This window comes from Pteronotus mesoamericanus, unplaced genomic scaffold (genome assembly GCF_021234165.1).
Source record: "Pteronotus mesoamericanus isolate MK-2021 breed Mesoamerican mustached bat unplaced genomic scaffold, CSHL_Meso_final scaffold_54, whole genome shotgun sequence".
In the NCBI taxonomy this organism is placed as follows: Eukaryota; Metazoa; Chordata; class Mammalia; order Chiroptera; family Mormoopidae; genus Pteronotus; species Pteronotus mesoamericanus.
This window is the reverse complement of record NW_026555321.1, coordinates 37,038,340-37,057,171: the sequence shown is the minus strand read 5'-3', so window position 1 is coordinate 37,057,171 and position 18,832 is coordinate 37,038,340. Positions and strand designations below refer to the sequence as shown.

Sequence of the window (18,832 nt, the reverse complement as noted above, 5' to 3'; positions counted from 1 at the left end):
TTAAGTATCAAGAAACATTTCAGACAGTCACACTTTGGCCAGGGAGCCCTGTGGCTTAGAAAGTGTCTGCCCATGCCGCGTTTCTGAAGGCACCAAGCCTAGCAGTTCTGCCAGAGGCAGTCTGGGCAGTCCTCGGGATGCGTAATGGGGGACCCATGCTTTAGGACAGTTGCTCCATCTCTCTGCTCCTTCTTGCCCAGATTTGGAAAGAAGAACAGAAGTAGCCCTATTGTTACGTCTTCTGGGAAGGAGATGACAGGAGAATGCCACCTTTTCATAATGGAGGGCTGGTTATGTGCCAAGCATTGCTCTAATCCCTTTACTGTCTAATTTTATCCTCATAGTGTCCCTGAATGTTCCTGGGACGGGGGCCTCTGAGCCTGTGAGAGACTTCCGTGTTGCACTGGGGTTCAGCACAGAGCTCTGATGCAAGAGACTAGCAAGTGACAGAGCAGGTATTTAAACCCAGGTCTGTCAGACTCCAAGACCCAAGCCTATCATGTGATGACAGAAATGCCCTCTGCATTATTAGAAAGAAGGGAGAAGCAGAGTCAAAAACCCCAAAGACCCTTCTTTTACCTACAATTTCTTAATTTTCATGCCCAAACCCTTCCTGCCTCTTACAAGCCACAACACACTGCACAGACATGGCCCCTGGTCAATCTACTCCAGGGCCCTGGGTGGAATGTACTGGCTGCTGTTACCCTGATGTGGTGAGTGGACTCAGGGGACTCTTTGATCTCTGTTTGCTTGTCCTGGACTTTGTCTCACAGAACAGCTTCTGGGAAAGTGTTTGTTGTACCCAGGCCAGAATGACCTTCTGGCTTCTTTTCTGGCCTTTGTAAAAGTTGAGCTGGATCAACACTAAACTATACATTCGAGGCTCTGTTTTCCTGCACCCAGTAGGGACTGAGCCCAAGTAGGTATCTTGGGCCCAGTGCCAAGCAGTGGGGCCTCACAGCGGTGAAACTTGAGTGCCTCACTATGTTCAGCGAGCTGAGGCTTCAGAAAAGGAGACAAGTCAGAGGAAGCTCAGTGAATCCAAGGAGTGCTCAGAAGCTGAAGAGGAACATGTGGGAGCAATAGAAATCGAAAGGGTAGAGCTCATCTTCCACAGGGCTTAGGAGAAGCCTCCTGGAGGAGGTGGCCAAGAAATAGAGCAGCACTTAGGAAGAAGGAGATGGGAAGGGGAGGGAGAGAAAAAGCAGGTGGGTGCGTGTGAATCATGCTTGGGGAAGGTGCAGCTGTCTGTGTGATGGGAGCAGAACCTGATGCAGAGGAGTGGGGAAGAGGCATGGGAGGTGGGTTTGAGACCTGCTGGTCCAGGGGTCTGAAAGTGGCCAGTCTTTTGGGTGGAAAACACTGAAGTATTTTAAACAGGGGTATGGCAAGATCAAGACTGGACTGTTGGGAGATGGCTAGCACTGAGCCTGGTCCATCGAAGGTGCTGAAAACACACTTATGTGGCCTGGGGAGGATACAAGATATGGGGAGAGCTAACAGTGACTGGTGTCTGGCCTACTTCTCAGGACACCTTTTATGTCCTAATTCATTTACTGCTCACAACTACTGCCCAAGAGATAGACACTGTTATTGTTCTCCTGTTAGAGGAAAGGTTGACTCATGCTGTGGATGTGGTTGGTGAGGAGACGGGTGGACAGAAAGCAGCTGAGGTGGATTGACCCCGGGGGCCTGAGAGGGTAGCTGTGCTGCTGGTGCGACAGGACAGCACACAGGGCCAGACTTGCTCTGAGTTCTACCCACACAGCCAATTGCCTGCTTTATTGTCAGAGAGTCCCTCAATCTGATATGTCCAAACTGAAGTCATGACCTTTCTCTCCCCTTCCTGCACCCCCACCACCAAGCCTGGTCTTCCCCTCTTGTTGTCCACGCCAATGAAGGCCACCACCATCCTTCTAGGCATCTAAGTCACAAAGCTTGGTGTAATCCTGATGCTGGTGTCCCCTAGACACCCTACCCCAACCCTCAAAATATCTTTCTAGTCCACTTACTTCTCTCCAAATCCCCAGTTACCACTGAGTCTAAGCCACCCTCGTCTCTCACCTAGAGACCTGTTTCATCTATTTCCACTCTGCTCCCACAGGCTCTTCTCTTGCAGCGATCAGAGTCATCATTTAAAAAGCCAACCTGCTCTAGGCCTTTCCCTATCTAACACACTTCCAGGTCCTGAGTAGTCTGGCCCTTGCTGACTCCTCCATGTCAACCCAGCCACGGCCCCTCTAGGTCTCTCAGTTTCAACCATAGGAACATTTTCCTGGTCCACATAGGCGGGTGCTTGTCCACTCATTCATTTATCAACCCCCAATTTATCTGTTCACATCTGTTGGGTGCCAGCCTCATGTCAAATACTGGATTTGGGGTGTTGAAGCAGACAGGCACAACTCAGTGTTCAGGGAGTACATACTGAGGTGTGGAGGTGGAAACACAAAAGAAGTCCCTTGGGCCTTAGCACATGGTGCTCCCTCTGACTGGAAAAGTTTTCCTTCAAACATATGCGGAAGCAATGCTTGATTGGGGCAACCTCCTCTGGATGCCTAGGCTGAATCCAGTGACCTTTCTGCACAGCATTGATCTCAGTTAGCAAGAATAACTTGTTAGGATGCTTGGTTGATTAATGGCTATCTTCCTTTTTGACTTTAAGCCCCACAGGGGCAGGACTTTGTCTTGTTCATTTTGTGCTTCTAGGGCAGGGCGCCAGCCCTGCACCATGTGGGCCCATACTAAATGTATATAGAGTGACTGATAGATTTGATGAAGGGCAAGTTGGGGGAAGTAAAAGGCACAGGGCAGAGCACAGAACCTTGGGAAACTTCAAAACCTGAGGACAGCGTGAGAAGTCAAAAGAGAATAGAAGTGGCCCTGGCTGGTGTGGCTCACTGGATTGACTGCTGGACTGCAAACTGAAGGGTCACCTGTTTGATTCTCAGTCAAGAGCACATGCTTAGGTTGCAGGCCGGGTCCCCAGTTGGGGACATGCAAGAGGCAGCTGATAGGTGTTTTGTTCACACATCAATGTTTCTCTCCCTCTTTTTCCCTCCCTTCCCTTCTCTCCAAAAAATAAATAAAATTGAGAGGCGGGGAGAGAAAGAATAGAAGTGTATAAGGGGATCAGGAGCACCAGGAAAATTCTAGAAACCAAGAAACAAGAGGATTCCCCAGAGGGCCAAAGAATGCTGGGAAGAGGGGTGGAAAAGGACTAAAATAAACATTTAGGGAACCGGAGTCATTTTCTAGGAAACTCTCTTGGGGGCAGATTAGGCCAACTGAGATGAGGCCAAGTGGACTCATACAGGCATGCTTAGGAAAGAGTAAACTCTAAGGCTTCTAAAATGTTGTTTTGAGCTTCTTAACGTCCCAGGGACTCGTTTTATTTAACTGTAAAGTGAGGATGATAATAGCAACAGCCACACAGGATTGATGTAAGAATTCAATGAACTAATGTACTTGACTCTGGGAGGAGACTGGGGATTAACTGGGACAGAGCATGAATTAACTTTCCAGGGTAATAGCATGCTCTATATTATGTATTTTCAACAAGGGCGATATTGCCTCCAACTGAGAAAAAATTAGTTGTCAGGTATAGGCAAAAGGAATCTTATATTTCAAAGAGATGAAGTCAGGTCCTTGAGAAATACACTCCTGGATTGTAGAAGGACACAGGAAGGCTTTACAACTGCAAGATTTCTTTTAGTAAATACTTTAGGAGAGGGAAGTGTTGGCTGGAGCAAACAATAAGTTCTTGTGGTGGCTTTGAGCTTTCATAGGCAGGCCTTTAAGGGAGGGTCAGGGTCTTCCTAGGGACACTGCCTTAAGCTGTTTGAAGCCCTGCCAGAGTTTGGTCAAGTCACTTACGGCAGGGGAATGGATGGAGTCATTATGGAGTTCTTCACACTTTGCAATACATAGCCTGAAGTGTTTAGGAGTGAAGCGTACTGATATGTCCAATTACTTTGCAATGAGTTAAAAAAAAAAAGATGTATTGATGGATGCACAGGTAAATGCGTGAGAAAGGAGTAAAAAATACCAAATGTTACCTCTAAGTCTGGAGTTTGTATCTACCACCCACCCCTTTAGAATGTTAGCTCCAGGAGAGCAAGGAGTTTGTCGACCTGGCACCGTGGTAGGTAGTCAATATTTGTAAAATGAATGGCTAATACTTGAAAAGCGCTTAGAACAAGTGCTCAATAAGCAAAAGCTTCCGTGACTATCCTATCATCTATCTACCTATCTATTTATCTATCTAATCTCATCTAATGCAATCCAATCTCATTTAATCCAATCTAATCTAATCTAATCTTTTTTTTTTTTTTTTTTTGGCCAGCACCGCGAAAGTTCTTAGTGGTGGAGCTGAGGCTGAGACTGCGCGCAAGGCCCGGAGGAGCCGCTCTGGCCGCCGGGCGCCTCGGCTTTATGGTAGGTCCTCCGGCGGCTGCGGAACCACCCTACGGAGCGTCCCCGACTGCCAGAGCATGCGCGGAGCCGCGCCGGCTGGGATCGCTATGGCAGCGGCGTCGCCTTGGGCCGGGTCTTCGCGCTCGCGCCCGGGCCGGGCCATCTTTGCAGCCCCGGGCAAGGCAGCTTCTCGGGCGTGAGCCGGGCCTCTCGCTGTGGCGCGTTACCCTGCCTTCAGCTGCCGTTGCCACCGCACCACGACTGTTACTCCGCGCCGGGAACATGCCCCTGGACGCTTACTGCTACCTGCAGGTCGTGGGCAGGGGCAGCTACGGGGAGGTGACGCTCGTGAGGCACCGGCGGGACGGCAGGCAGGTCGGCGGAGTTTAGGGGTCCATCTGGGGGCGTGGGGCACGCAGGGATTTGTCGAGGGCGTCATCCCAATGTTAGGCCCCTGTAGTGACTGAAGTGGACTCACCTCGTTTGGCATTTCCCCTGGGCCAATGTCCCAGACCACTAAGACAGGCCATGCCTTCTGTAATATGCACCCTGAACGAAACCAAAGGAGTTTTTCTTTGTAGTTTTAATTGGTGTGCTTGATCTACACTTTCTCCTACGCTCAGCAGCCCCACGCGATCATGCATTCCCAGGACCTAATACAGCGCCTGGCAAATATTATTCCTTGAATGACAGGCCCTGTCCTTACGACCTCAAGACTGTGGACTTAACTCAACTCCGCACCTTCCCGCCAAACCTTCTCTCATGATCCTTATTTCAGCGAGTAGCACCACCAACCGGTCCGTTGCCCATGCTGGACACCTGGGAGTCATTCTTGACTCCCCTCTTCCCCCCACTCCCATTCATCTGTCCACTGAGCCAGCAGGCTCTTCTCCACCTCCACTGCTACTGCCCCAACCCAGGACATCATTGTCTCTAGATAAGCTATTGTCGAGGCTTCCCGCTGGTCCTCCCTGCCAGTCCACTTGCTCTTCTCCAATCCATCCCTTTCATTGCAGTCTTAGTGATTGTTCTAAAACTTAAATCTAACATAAGTTTTATATTATAAATATAAAATATCTAATATCTAATGTCACTCCTTTGCTAGAGCACTGTATCCCAACCTCAGAATAACGAGCTAGTTCTTTAATGTAGTTTGTAAATAGGGTGACTAATGTATTGTACAAACTGGGACAAGTTTGAAACTGAAAGGAGGTGCCATTAATAATTGCACCAACACAGTGGGACTGCTCCAGACAAGCTTAGAGATGTCTCTCTTAAGTATAAGGCTTTCTCACCTATTCTGCCTTGCCTCAGGTGTTGGCCACTCAGGTGAGAGGGGGAAGTCATTAGTTTTTTTGAGTCAAGGATGGGGTTCTAGCTATAATAATAGCCCCTCACATTTGAGCAGTAGTTTACATTTTACAAAGCACATTTATATATATGTTTGTTAAGTAAGGAGTTGTATGGTCTTTTAATTGATTGAGGGCAGTGTATTGGGTGTGAGATGATACTGATTTTTTTTTAAAAGTAGGAATAATCTGTATGTTGAGGATCAGTGAGTTTTAACCTTATTGGGATATGGATCCCTTTGAGTACTTAACGCAACCCATGAAATCATTCTGTCTGCAGAAATTTTGGGGGACCCTCCCCCTGTCCCTGCTCTTAAGTCTAACCTGTAAAAAATACTGTTAGTGATAGCAAATGTTTTTCCCCCCCAGTTTTGTGCATTATGAATAACAAAATGACTAGGTTATCGGACAGGTTCCAGAAGATTAGTTTTGAAGACATTCAGGGAAACTCTAAATACTTCTGAACGAATAAAACTGTAGGTTTATTTGTGCATTGTAAAAATGTGTGTTTTCTTTGTAGTATGTCATCAAAAAACTCAACCTCCGAAATGCCTCCAGCCGAGAGCGGCGAGCTGCTGAACAGGAAGCCCAGCTCTTGTCTCAGCTGAAACACCCGAACATTGTCACCTATAAGGAGTCATGGGAGGGAGGGGATGGTCTTCTGTACATTGTCATGGGCTTCTGCGAAGGAGGTGATCTGTACCGAAAGCTCAAGGAACAAAAAGGGCAGCTTCTGCCTGAAAGTCAGGTGGTGGAATGGTTTGTTCAGATTGCCATGGCTCTGCAGGTACCGTCCAGACTCAGCATCCTACTTGTTCCAAGGGGACAGGGAAATTGCAGGTGGATTTTAGGGAAATTCTTCCCCAAATGTGTACGTGAAGAAAATGTATTTTTTTGAAAATTTATTTATGAAGTAGAGCCAGTCATCCGTGTTGTATCATTGGAACGTTTCTGAATAAGTGATACGATGTAGAGATGGATTTCATGTCTAATTGGAGGGGAAGCCAGTTCTCTATTCTTTTGATATGTATACCAAAGTTCATTTTAAGGCCCCTCAGTCTACAGAGAGCAAAGAAGGATCATGTTTGTTATCAGCTGGTCAGCTGTGTCATACTGAAAGGTGGTTGGGCTAATTAGTATGCAATAAACTGTAGGGGTTTGAGCTTTAAACCTGTGGCATAGTGAGTAGAAATGCAAAGTATGTTTGTGGTGTAATATACACATTCAAGAGTGGGGCTGTTTATGAAATACTCTGAAACTGGGCAGATTTGTCCAAAATTAATTGACCTTGTAGTTTAAATTCTAGGATACTTTCTCTAAATAAAAGTGAACTTGTTATATTTGAAAATACTAAGCTGAAGACTTTTTGAATCTGAGAGGAATATGCACCTGACCTTGTATAAGTTATTTTTTCCACCTTCAGTGGGAGTTTGTAAGCATGTTTTTCAACTGGATCCATATAATACTAAGTGGTATAATGGTCAGTGAACAATTGTGAAGGATGCTGGGCAAATTAATGCATGGAACTTAATTTTTTAAACCTTTTTTTAAAAGCACTGTCCACCTTTAATTCCTGCTCTCATACACAGGTGTTCGTTGGGGAGCTGCTGAGCACTTGGGGAACCCCAGTGCCCAGGGGTGTGTTTGTGCTTAGTATTCCTCTGTGGAATTGTCATGGGCCCATCGGTGAACTTCAGAGGGCTCGGGGTGGCTGGGGAGCTCGTGGTGGTCGGGGTCAGGTGCACTCAGTCGGGGCACAGGGCAGCATGCAGCTTTCATTGGGTTTTCAGACAAGGTGGTTCTCTCAGTGGACATTGTGGTGATGTCCTTCAGGACTTGGAGGTGGGAGCCTGGGTCACTGAGTGCAGCTACAGTGTCTAGGGAATGGGCCCCTTCCCCAGGCCCAATGGGGTGGACTTCCACAGCTCGGACTTGAACGGTGTGTTCACCATTGTGGACTTGCCCAGCCCACTTTGCTCATCACTGCCTGCTCCACCGCTGTCACTGCCCTTGCCGTTGCCATGGCTGCCATTTGCCCTTCTTTTTTTGCCCTTCTTTTTTTTAAATGTTTGAAAAAATTTTTGAAATTTAGTGATTGATTTTAGAGAGAAAGGCTGGGGGAGAGAGAGAGAGAAACATCAATTTATTGTTCCATTTATTTATGCCTTCATTGGTTGATTCTTGTATCTGCCCAGACCAGGGATTGAACCTGCAACCTTGAGGTATCTGGTAAGATGCTCTAACCAACTGAGCTACACAGCCAGAGCAATTTTTTTTTTTAAAGTTATTTATTTGTGAGAGAGGAAGGGAGGGAGAAAGAAAGGGAGAGAAACACCAGTGTGAGAGAGAAACATTGATCAGTTGCTTCTTGTGTATGCCCCAACTGGAGGAACCAAACATGCAACTTAGGCATGTACCCTGATGGGACATCGAACTGGCAACCTTTTGTCTTGCAGGACAGTGCCCAACCAACTGAGCCACACTGGTCAGGGCAGGGCAATTTTTTTTACTTTGGAAAGTTGTAAATTAGACTTTTTATTTAGAGACTATAAAACTCTAGTGTTTTGATATGTAGGTAACTAAGACTCTCTAACTCATGCAATTATTGATGGTATATAAGAAGTCAGGAATAAATGAATAAATAAGTATATTTACATTTAATGAAATTTTATTTCTCTTTTCAGTATTTACATGAAAAACACATCCTTCACCGAGATCTGAAAACTCAAAATGTCTTCCTAACAAGAACAAACATCATCAAAGTGGGTGACCTAGGAATTGCCCGAGTGTTAGAGAACCATTGCGATATGGCTAGCACCCTCATTGGCACACCCTACTATATGAGCCCTGAATTGTTCTCAAACAAGCCCTACAACTATAAGGTAGGATTGGGCTGTGTATGCCAGCTCACCTTGTCTCTAGAACAGTATTCATAATTTCAAAGCTCATCAGAGTAGTCAAAGAATTCTTTGTGAATTGGTTTAAGGAAAATGTCTTTTCTTTTTTAAGAGAAAAAATGTAAATAAGCCATTCTGATACATAACCATTTACTATTTTTCTTTTCTAGTCTGATGTTTGGGCTCTAGGATGCTGTGTTTATGAAATGGCCACCCTGAAGCATGCTTTCAATGCAAAAGACATGAATTCGTTAGTTTATCGGATTATTGAAGGAAAGGTAAAAAATATTCTGGAACTAATTATTTTTAATATTTGGAGCAAGGTTAATTCAATGCAGCTTTGTAAGTAGCTACTCGTAAAAAGTGAGTAATCATTGATGTTGGGTGGACAGTTAAAAATGCTGGGTCCCTTCTGTGGGGAAGGCTGAACTGGAGGATAAAGAATCAATCATTTCTTAATATTAATTTGTAAAAGTGGTGTAATGGCTCCAAGGGATTGGCTTTTTGAAAACCATTACCTGTAGCCACAGGACGTGCAGGTGTCCTGAGAGATTACTGGTAGCTTTTCTTAAGCAGCTATGGTTAAATGAGCCCCATTTAAAATGAGTTCACTCTGGACCTGAATGGTGTGGCTCAGTTGGTTAGATGTTGTTCTGCAAAGTGAAAGGTTGTTGGGTTGATTCCTGGTCAGGTCACATGGCCTAGGTTGCAGGTTCGGTCCCCAGTCAAGGCAAGAGGCAACCGATCAATGTTTCTCTCTCACATTGATGTTTTTCTCCTTCCCTTCCCCTTTCTTTAAAAATAAATAAATAAAAATCTTTTTAAAAAAATGAGTTCACTCTGTCTGAACTTGTTTCTTTGATAAACATCACAATCACTAGTAACCAGTTAAGAATTGCAAAAAGCATTGTGTATAACATTGATGCTAGCGTGACCAATTTTATATCTTAGTTCCATGAGGAACCTCTGCCTGCCAGGCATCCACACACCAAGTTTGAGGCTATAAATCACCTACAGATTTTATTATTACACAAGGTATTTAATTTTTTTAGTTTGAGAAATATTGAAAAATACAAAGAGTAAGATTTGTCCATAATTCTATTTAAAGAATCAAACAAGAAAGGAGTGAAATTCCCCTCTCCTATCCATTTTAATCCCCTATAGATAACCAGGGCTAAGAACTCGGGGCATGGCATTCCAGGCTTTTCCCAGTCATGTACAGATATAAGTCTAGGTGTATGTATATATGCACATAGACACAAAGATACTTTTAAAAAGTAACTGAAATGGAATCAAACTGTTCGCATTGTTAGACATTGTTAGGAAACTCACTTTTTTGACTTGATATATGAGGGCATCGTTCCAGCTTGGTACATCTTTTATTTTTTGAGAGGCTGCTTAGTATTTTATTAGAAAGCCATACCACAGTCTATTCTTCAAGTCCCCTATGGATGGACATTTGTTTCTAGTTTTTCACTACTGCAAGAACGATACTGCAGTGAATATCCTGGTACTCATGTGAATATCTTTAGGAACTCATGCCCTTATTTTTTTTTTTTAAATCATTAAAAATTTTTTCAATTACATTTGACATACATTATATATTAGCTTCAGGTGTACACCCCTGTGATTAGACATTACATAACTTACTAAGTAATCATCCCAATAACTCATACCCATCTGATACCATGCATAGTTATTAGAATAGTATCGACTATATTCCCTATGCTGTACTTTTCGTCCGCATGACTATTCTGTAACTACCAATTTGTACTTCTTAATCCCCTCACTCTTTCACCCATCCTGCCAATCCTCCTCCCATCTGGCAACTGTCAAAATATTCTCTGTATCTATGAACCTGTTTCTGTTCTGCTTATTGGTTTATTTTGTTTTTTAGATTCAATTGTTGATAGATATGTATTTATTGACATTTTATTGTTCATATTTTTAGTTTTTTATTCTTAAAGAGACCCTTTAACATTTCATGTAATACTGGTTTGATGGTTCAGTCTTGACATCTCTGGTAAGATGCTCTAACCATCACTTTTATTGTCTGGGGAGTTCTTTATATGTCCTTCTATTCTATTTTTTACATTTTTAATTTTTTAAAGATTTTATTTATTTTTAGAGAGGAGAAGGGAAACAGAAAAATGGGGAGACAAACATTAATGTGCAAGAGATATATCAATCTGTTGCCTCTAGCATGCCCCCTACTGTGGACCTGGGTCGCAACCCAGGTATGTACCCTGCCTGGGAATTGAACTGGTGACCCTTTGGTTTGCAGGCACTCAATCCACTGAGCCACACCAGCCAGGGCTGTCCTTTTATATTAAATGATAGCTTTTCTGGGTAGAGTAATCTTGGTTGTAGGTCCTTGCGTTTCATCACTTGGAATATTTCTTGCCACTCTCTTCTGGCCTGCAAGTGTCTGTTGAGAAATCCACTGACAGTCTAATGGGAGCCCCCTTGTGGATAACTAACTGCTTTTCTCTTGCTGCTTTTTTAAGATTCTCTCTTTGTCTTTTACCCTTCGTCATTTTAATTACGATGTCTCTTGGTATGGGCCTCCTTGAGTTCATATTGTTTGGGACTCTCTGTGGTTCTTGGACTGGTAGGATTATTTCCTTTACCAGATTAGGGAAGTTTTCTATTTTTTCATATAGGTTTTCAATTTCTTTCTCTTTCCCTTTTCCTTCTGGCACCCCCGTGATGTGAATGTTGGTGTGCCTAAAGTTGTCACAGAGCCTCCGTATACTGTCCCCATTTTTAATTTTTTTATTTTTTTTCTGATTGGGTACTTTTTGTTTCCTTACAGTCCAAATTGCTGATTTGATTCTCAGCTTCATCTGCTCTACTGTTGATTCCCTATAAATTATTCTTCATTTCAGTTGGTGTATCTTTCATTTCTGACTGGTCCTTTTCTATGTTGTTAAAGTTCTCACTAAGTTCATTGAGCATCCTTATAACCAGTGTTTTGAATTCTGCAGCTAGCAGATTGCTTGTCTCAATTTTGTTTAGTTCTTTTTCTGAAGATTTGTTCTGTTCTTTCATTTGGGACCTGTTTCTTTGCCTCCACATTTTGGCAGGCTCCTTGTGTTTTTTTCTATGTATTAGGTAGGCAGAGCTGCTGTGTCTCCCAGGCTTGGTAGAGTGGCCTAATGTATTGGATTGACCTAAAGGTCTGTTTAGTTTTTAGTTTTTTCCCTAAAAGACACATTTTTCATTTTCACTAATAACTTTATTGATTTGGATGTTTTGAGTATGTTGGCTATCTCCCCCATGATATAATGTTGATCTCAATTAATATCTCAGTTTGATCGCTACCAACTTCTACTGGTCTGCTTGACCCTGGAGCATCCTTCACTGAGAAATCTCCAGCATGAAACTTTGCAAAGCACTTTTGACATGCTCAATCTATCACAGCACCTTCTCCATATACCTTACAAATCTTTTTTTGGTTTTAGTTGTGTTTTTACCTTTTTTGAAATAATACAGCATAATATGCTGAAATTTTGCTTATTTATCAATCTTCAATATTAAAGTGGCTACATAAAAATTGATCAATTTTGATAATTTTTTTTAAAATGCACATTGATATGACAGCTGTCACAATACAGTCTTAACAAAATTGTTTCAAATGAAGTTAAAAACAACTAAGTGCTACTAGAGCTATCTTATGGAAAAAAACCAAACGAACTTTTTGGCCAGCCCAATGGGAGGTGTTCTGTGGGGTCCTGTGGCTTAGCCTCCTGAACCACCCAACATGGGCACTTGAGGTGCAATCCCATGTGGGCTGTGTACACCCTCCTATTGTAGTTGAGTGTTGATTGCTATTGGTATGTCAGTGGGAGGCATTTACCTCCAGGATGATCAGCTGCAAAGACTGGCTGTGACCAAGGACCTCCAACCACAGTGGAGAGTCAGCTGTGCGGGGCCCCACTCCACATAGCAGGACTTACTTCAGTAGGGCTCTGATGTCCACTGTGTCTACCCTTGAGTGTGTGCCTTGTGGAGGTGGTTGGGTGGAGGTGCTTCAACGTATCTAAAGCTGTCCACTTGGTGCACTGGCCCTGGGGCCTCCTGGGAGGTTCATGCCAAGGTCAGCTGCCAGCTCAGGTCTGCCCAGGTCTCCGTGGCATGAGCTACAAAATGATGTTCAGATGACTGCGACTTGTTCTGGGCTTGGAGGTACCTAGGTGAGGTCAAACTGTGAACCAAGGTTGGTTGTTACTAATGCCAGGCCTGGGGCCGCTCAGCAAGAGGTGCAAGACTTGCTGAGACCAGATGCTCCTTGTTTGAGAGATTGTAGGAAAATCTGAAACATGAGCCAAGACAGCAATTGGTATGGACAAGTCACTAGAAACAACTTGCGTGGGCCCAAATATTGGGTGGGTGGGGCCCCAGGGAATCCCCAGGGCAGAGAAAACAAAGTGACCCAGGTTGATGGAGTCTGATACAGTACCCGCCTGATGGCTCTGTGGCTCTCTGGTGTGAGGGCTCAGAAAAGGAACAATGGCCTCGGGCAGCACTTGTGTCTGGGTGAAGCTGCCCCCGAAGTTCTTGCCCTGATGCCAGACAAGTCAATTCCTCCTTGTCTGTTTCTGGTGCCTTTCAAGCTGCTGCCCCATTGCTGGAGCTCAGAGGGAACTGCCTGGGACTCCATTTCCCTCAGCCTCAATCCCCTCTTGTTATAGCCAGAAGTTATGGGGACTTCTCCTCCTTGTACTGGAACCCTGGGCTGGGGTGCCTGGTGTGGGTCTGGGACCCCTTGCTCCTCGTGCGAGGGGGGCGGTGGCCCTCTGCTGCCAAGACGTTCCTCCTAATTTAAACTGCCACACGTGTATGTGGGACCAGGCCATTCTGCATCTCTGCCCCTCCTACCAGTATTGATGTGGCTGCGGCTTTAATTTCCCAGTTGTAGGATTTCCATTCAGCCAGATTTCAGATGGTTCTGAATGATGGTTGTTCTGCAGTTTAGTTGTAATTCTGATGTGGTTGAGGGAGGAGATGAGTACTGCCTTTATCGTCTTGACCAGAACTCTCATGCCCTTTTTTCAGAAGGAGGGAGTCCTCAAAGGGGACTGCTGGTTTGAGGGATGTACTTTTACAATCTTACAGCTGGCTCTTTTAACCAGGACATCAGTATGCTTCCTGTAGACTAATATACTGGTTATTTTATGCTCATGTGGATAATGACTAAAAATTGGAAAACTATACCTTCATTTACTTTGCTACACAAGACCTTTCGTCATAATTACAGTGTTATTTCTCTTTGTAGCTGCCACCAATGCCAAAAGATTATAGCCCAGAGCTGGCAGAACTGATAAGAACAATGCTGAGCAAAAGGCCTGAAGAAAGACCTTCTGTGAGGAGCATCCTGAGGCAGCCTTACATAAAGCGCCAAATCTCCTTATTTTTGGAGGCTACAAAGGCGTAAGATACTTCCCTTGCAAATAGTTGGGCTATATAGATAGAATAAAAGAGGGTGGCTTCTGTAATTTTAATGTGCAAAATTTATGGTGAGTTTCTTTTAAACCTAAAGTAAAATTGCATGACTAGAACATAGATTGAGATTTGCTTAATTGCTAAAATCAGAAATTGAGAAAACCATTTAGAGAATTAGAGGGTTTCATGGCATATTGAGTATGATTCATTCCAAAAGACATGTGTTTTAGAAACCATATTAAAATGAGAGATTATCTAAGAAACCTATTACATTATTTACTATGTAAGATAATAGTCACATCTAAAATAGAGTGCTCAGATTTCTGAGACCCTATAAGCTTCTCTCTTCATTTTAATTTCTCAAGAGAAAAAGAATTCCTTTCTTTGACTTGGCAGGTGCTACCTTTACTAAGCAGCTATCCAGAATCTAAGACTTAGGGCTAGACAAGGCATTTGTGATCTCTGTCTTGTGATGTGGTAAAGTTGGGAGGCAATGCTAACAAGGCCCCAGGGGATAAAGGACCATCTCTTTGTTTAATTGTTTCTAATTTTCCACCAAACAGAACTTCGGCCTTCCATCCCTAGGCTGGTCTTCATGCTTTCCTTGACTTTTCCAGAGATTTAGCCCAGCTGTGGAGACATCACACCAAAACAGTTGGGAATATTATTTCTATATACATTTATTCTGCAAGTCAAAACTGAATATGCCAGTCATTTTTACTCTCAGACTAGGCAAAGCAGTTGTGGCAGTATTCCACACATGTGAAACTTGAAGAAGAAAATTATCCTGGGCCCTGGCTGATATGGCTCATTTGGTTGGAGCATTGTCTTGTACAACAAAAGGTTGGGGGTTCAATGCCCAGTCAGCGCACATATCTAGGTTGTGGGATCAATCCTTGGTTGGGGTGCATATGGGAGGCAACCAGTTGATATTTCTATCTCACATCGATGCTTCTGTTTGTCTCTCTCTCCCTTCTTCTCTCTCTAAAATCAGTAAACATAAAAAAAGAAAATTATGCTGGTGCTTCTGTATGTGAGGCAGTTTCTCAGAGATTCTTATTTTGGAATAGTTTTGTATTTATAGAAAAGTTGCCGAGATAGTACAGGGACTTTCTGCATACCCACCACCCAGTTTCTCCTACCATTACTACGGTACATGTGTTAGTACTAAGAACCCGCCGACATCATCTGTACCTTACTGTTGACTAAGCTCTAGCCTTGTTCAGCTTTCCCCAGTTTTTCCACTACTGACCTTTTTCTGTTCCAGGATTCAATCCAGGATATCATATTACATTTAGTCCGCATGTCTTCTTAGTCAGGTTAGGTCTGGGACAGTTTTAACGTTCTTTGTTTTTCTTGACATTGATTGTTTTTGAAGAGTACTGGTCAAATGTTTTGTGGAGTGCCCCCTGGTTTTTAGAAGACTGTTCTCTATAAATGAAGCAGTTCTGTAAGGGAATGTTATACATGCACGCATTTCCTCATATACTTTTCATCTTCATTTATTGGTAATATGAATATAAAAACCTTTCATCTTCATTATGTTGATAATATGTTTTTCTTTTCTTCCTTATAAAGAAAAACCTCCAAAAATAATATTAAAAATGGTGACTCTAAATCCAAGCCTTTTTCTTCAGTGGTTTCTGGAAAGGCTGAATCAAATCATGGAGTAGTTCCCCACCAACCACACTCTTCTGAAGGCTCCAAGATATATGCAATGGTATGTTTCTTTTTAAGGGGTATGTGTTTTAGAAACTGCATTAAAATGATAGATTATCTAAACAGGTTATTTTATGTGAAATGGTTAGGCTTTACTGGAGATTCTGTTGTGTAATTAATTGTGTATGTAGAGAAAGAATGTGGGTGAAGGTAATTTCATTTATCCCACTTCATCCAAAGTGGGCTGTCAAATTGTTCATGAAGTCAATGCTGTGATAACTTTATTCTAAGAATTTCTTTTTTTATTGAGGTGAAATTTATATAACAAAGTTAACCATTTTCAAGAACAATTAATTGCATTCAGTGCATTCACAGTGTTGTGCAGCCATCACCTCTATCTAGTTCCAAAACATTTTCATATCACCCCAAAGGAAACCCCATACCCATTAAGGAATCATCCTCATTTCCATCCAGCCCCTGAAAACCACCACCATTGTGTTTTCTGTCTCTTATGGATTGGTCTCTTCTATATATTTCATATAAATGGAATCATACAATGTGTGACATTTTGTGTCTTGGCTTCTTTCACTTTGCATAATGGTTTTGAGATTCATCCATATATCATGTAGCAATACTTCATTTATTTTTATGTGTGAATAATATATCATCGTATGTATATACTACAGTTTTTTTATCCATTCATTCATTGGTGTATATTTGGTGGTTTTTATCTTTTTGCTATTGCTATGACCATTTGTGTACAATTAATTTGTTTAAGTACCTGTTTTTAATTCTTTTGGGTATATACCTAGAACTGGAAATGCTGGTCATATAGTAATTTTATCTTTAACTTTTTAAGAAACCACCGCACTGTTTTCCATATCAGTTTCTTATTTTACATTCCTACTAGAAATCCACTAGAGTTACATTTTTTCCACAACCATGCCAACTTATGTTACTCCTGTTTTTCTGATTTAGCCATCCTAGTGGACTTGAAATGGTATCTCATCGTAGTTTTGATTTGCAGTGTCCTAATGACTGAGGCCATAGAGAATCTTTTCACGAGCTTGTTGGCCTTTGTATGCCTTCCTTAGAGAAATGTCTACTAAGTCCTTTGTCCATTTGTAACTGGGTTTTTTGGTTTTTTTGTTATTAGGTTCTTAGAGTTCTTTCTCTGTTCTGCATTTTAGACCTTTATGATTTACAAACAGTAACACTCATTCCATAAGTTACCTTTTCATTTTCTTGATAATGTTCTTTTATGCACAAATTTTTTTTATTTTTATTAAGGCCAATTTATCTCTTTTTTTTCTTTTGTTGAGCGTGCTTTTGGTGTCATATCTAAGAATTATTGCTGAATCCAAAGTCCTGAAGATGTATGCCTGTGTTTCTTTCTAGGAGTTTTATAATTTTGGCTGTTAAATTTAGGTTGTTGGTCTATTTTTAATTTTTTATTGTGTTAAAATATAAATAACATAAAATTTGCCATTTTGAATAATTTTAAATGTACAATTTAGTAGCCTTAATTATATTCACAGTGTTGTGCAACCCATCACTACCTTCCAAAACCCTTTTATCACTCCAAACAAAAACTCTGTACCCATTAACCAATAACTTTCCATTTTTCCTTCTCCCAGGCCTTGTTAACCTCTATGAATTTGCGTGTTCTAGGTACCTTACATAAGTAGAACCATACAATGTTTATTCTTTTGTGCCTGGCTTATTTCACTTAGTGCATTTTCAAGGTCTACTCATGTTGTAGCATGTATTAGAATCATTGCTTTCTATGGCCTTATAATGTTCTACTGTATGTATACCACATTTTGTTTATCCATTCATCTGCTAATAGACATTTGGGTCCTTTCTACCTTTTGGTTATTGTCAGTAATGACCAAACATTGGTGCACAAATATATGTTTGAGTCCCTATTTTCAGTTCTTTGGGATATATACCTAGTATTGGGATTGCTGGGTCATATGGTAATTTTATGTTTAACTTTGTGAGGAACCTTTTGTTCCATTTTCAGTTAATTCTTTTGTCTGGTGTGAGGAGTGCTGTAGTAACTTGGAGGCATTTCACTCAGGGTGAAGACAAAGGCGTATCCCAGGAAAAACACATAGTCGTTGGCCCCTTGAAGACACCTGCAAATCTGAAAGGCCATACCTGCAAACCAGACATGAAAGATACCACAGAATCACTAGCTACAATCAGTAGAGTGAACATTGACATCTTACCAGCAGAGAGGGACTTGGGTCATGGGTTAGTTCCAGAGAATCAGCCAAGATGCTTATATGCCTCCAGTGAACTGGAAGGTAAATGCAATATTTCTCAAGTGAAGGAGAGACTGCAAGATAACACTAAGTCCAGCACTCAGCCTGGAAACCTAATTCCTACGTGGTCCTCTGACGATGTCACTGGGGAAAGAAAAGAAAAGCCTCTGCAGCCCGTAAATGAAGGCCAAAAGCCAAAGGACCAGGTGAGTAATATGCACACGGTGTTGGTTTCAGAGAGAAGATTGGAAAGTGCAGGTACAAAGGTCTGGTTTGTGTTGTTTGGTTGTGTTCTAGTTGCTGTTTTAGGAAAACCAGCTATTTAGTGTACCAATTTGTTTGTTTGTTTGTTTATTTAATATGTATTTTCTTGATTATGCTATTAGAGTTGTCCCATTTTTTTTCTCCCCTTTGTTCCCCTCCTCCCTGCACCCACCATCTTACCAGCATTTGCCGCCCCCCTCAGTTCCTGTCCATGGGTCATACATATAAATTCTTTGGCTTCTCCATTTCCTATGCTATTCATAACCTCCCCGTCTATTTTTTACCCATTATTTATGCTTCTTATTCCCTATACCTTTTTCCCCATTCTCTCCACTACCCCTCCCCTCCCCTCCAATCTCCATTTCTATGATTCTGTTCCTGTTCTAGTTGTTTGCTTAGTTTATTTTAGTTTTTGCTTTTTAATTCAGTTGTTGATAGTTGTGAGTTTGTTGTCATTTTACTGTTTATAGTTTCTGATCATCTTTTTCTTAGATAAATCCCTTTAACATTTCATATAATAAAGACTTGGTGATGA

At 42.2% G+C, this 18,832-nt stretch overlaps 1 protein-coding gene across 2 annotated transcripts in view; it reads left to right on the top strand.

Annotated features, from left to right (window-relative positions):
* The first annotated feature begins 4,519 nt into the window (after window positions 1–4,519).
* Window positions 4,520–18,832, top strand: part of NEK4 (NIMA related kinase 4) — a 57,866-nt gene continuing 43,553 nt past the window's right edge. For both annotated transcript variants that reach the window (XM_054595054.1, XM_054595055.1), the window contains exons 1-7: window positions 4,520–4,788; window positions 6,283–6,549; window positions 8,447–8,644; window positions 8,830–8,937; window positions 13,938–14,092; window positions 15,683–15,824; window positions 17,847–18,239. In XM_054595054.1, coding sequence (XP_054451029.1) covers window positions 4,696–4,788; window positions 6,283–6,549; window positions 8,447–8,644; window positions 8,830–8,937; window positions 13,938–14,092; window positions 15,683–15,824; window positions 17,847–18,239 — 1,356 coding nt within the window. In that variant the 5' untranslated portion in view covers window positions 4,520–4,695. The remainder of the gene's footprint in view (window positions 4,789–6,282; window positions 6,550–8,446; window positions 8,645–8,829; window positions 8,938–13,937; window positions 14,093–15,682; window positions 15,825–17,846; window positions 18,240–18,832) is intronic.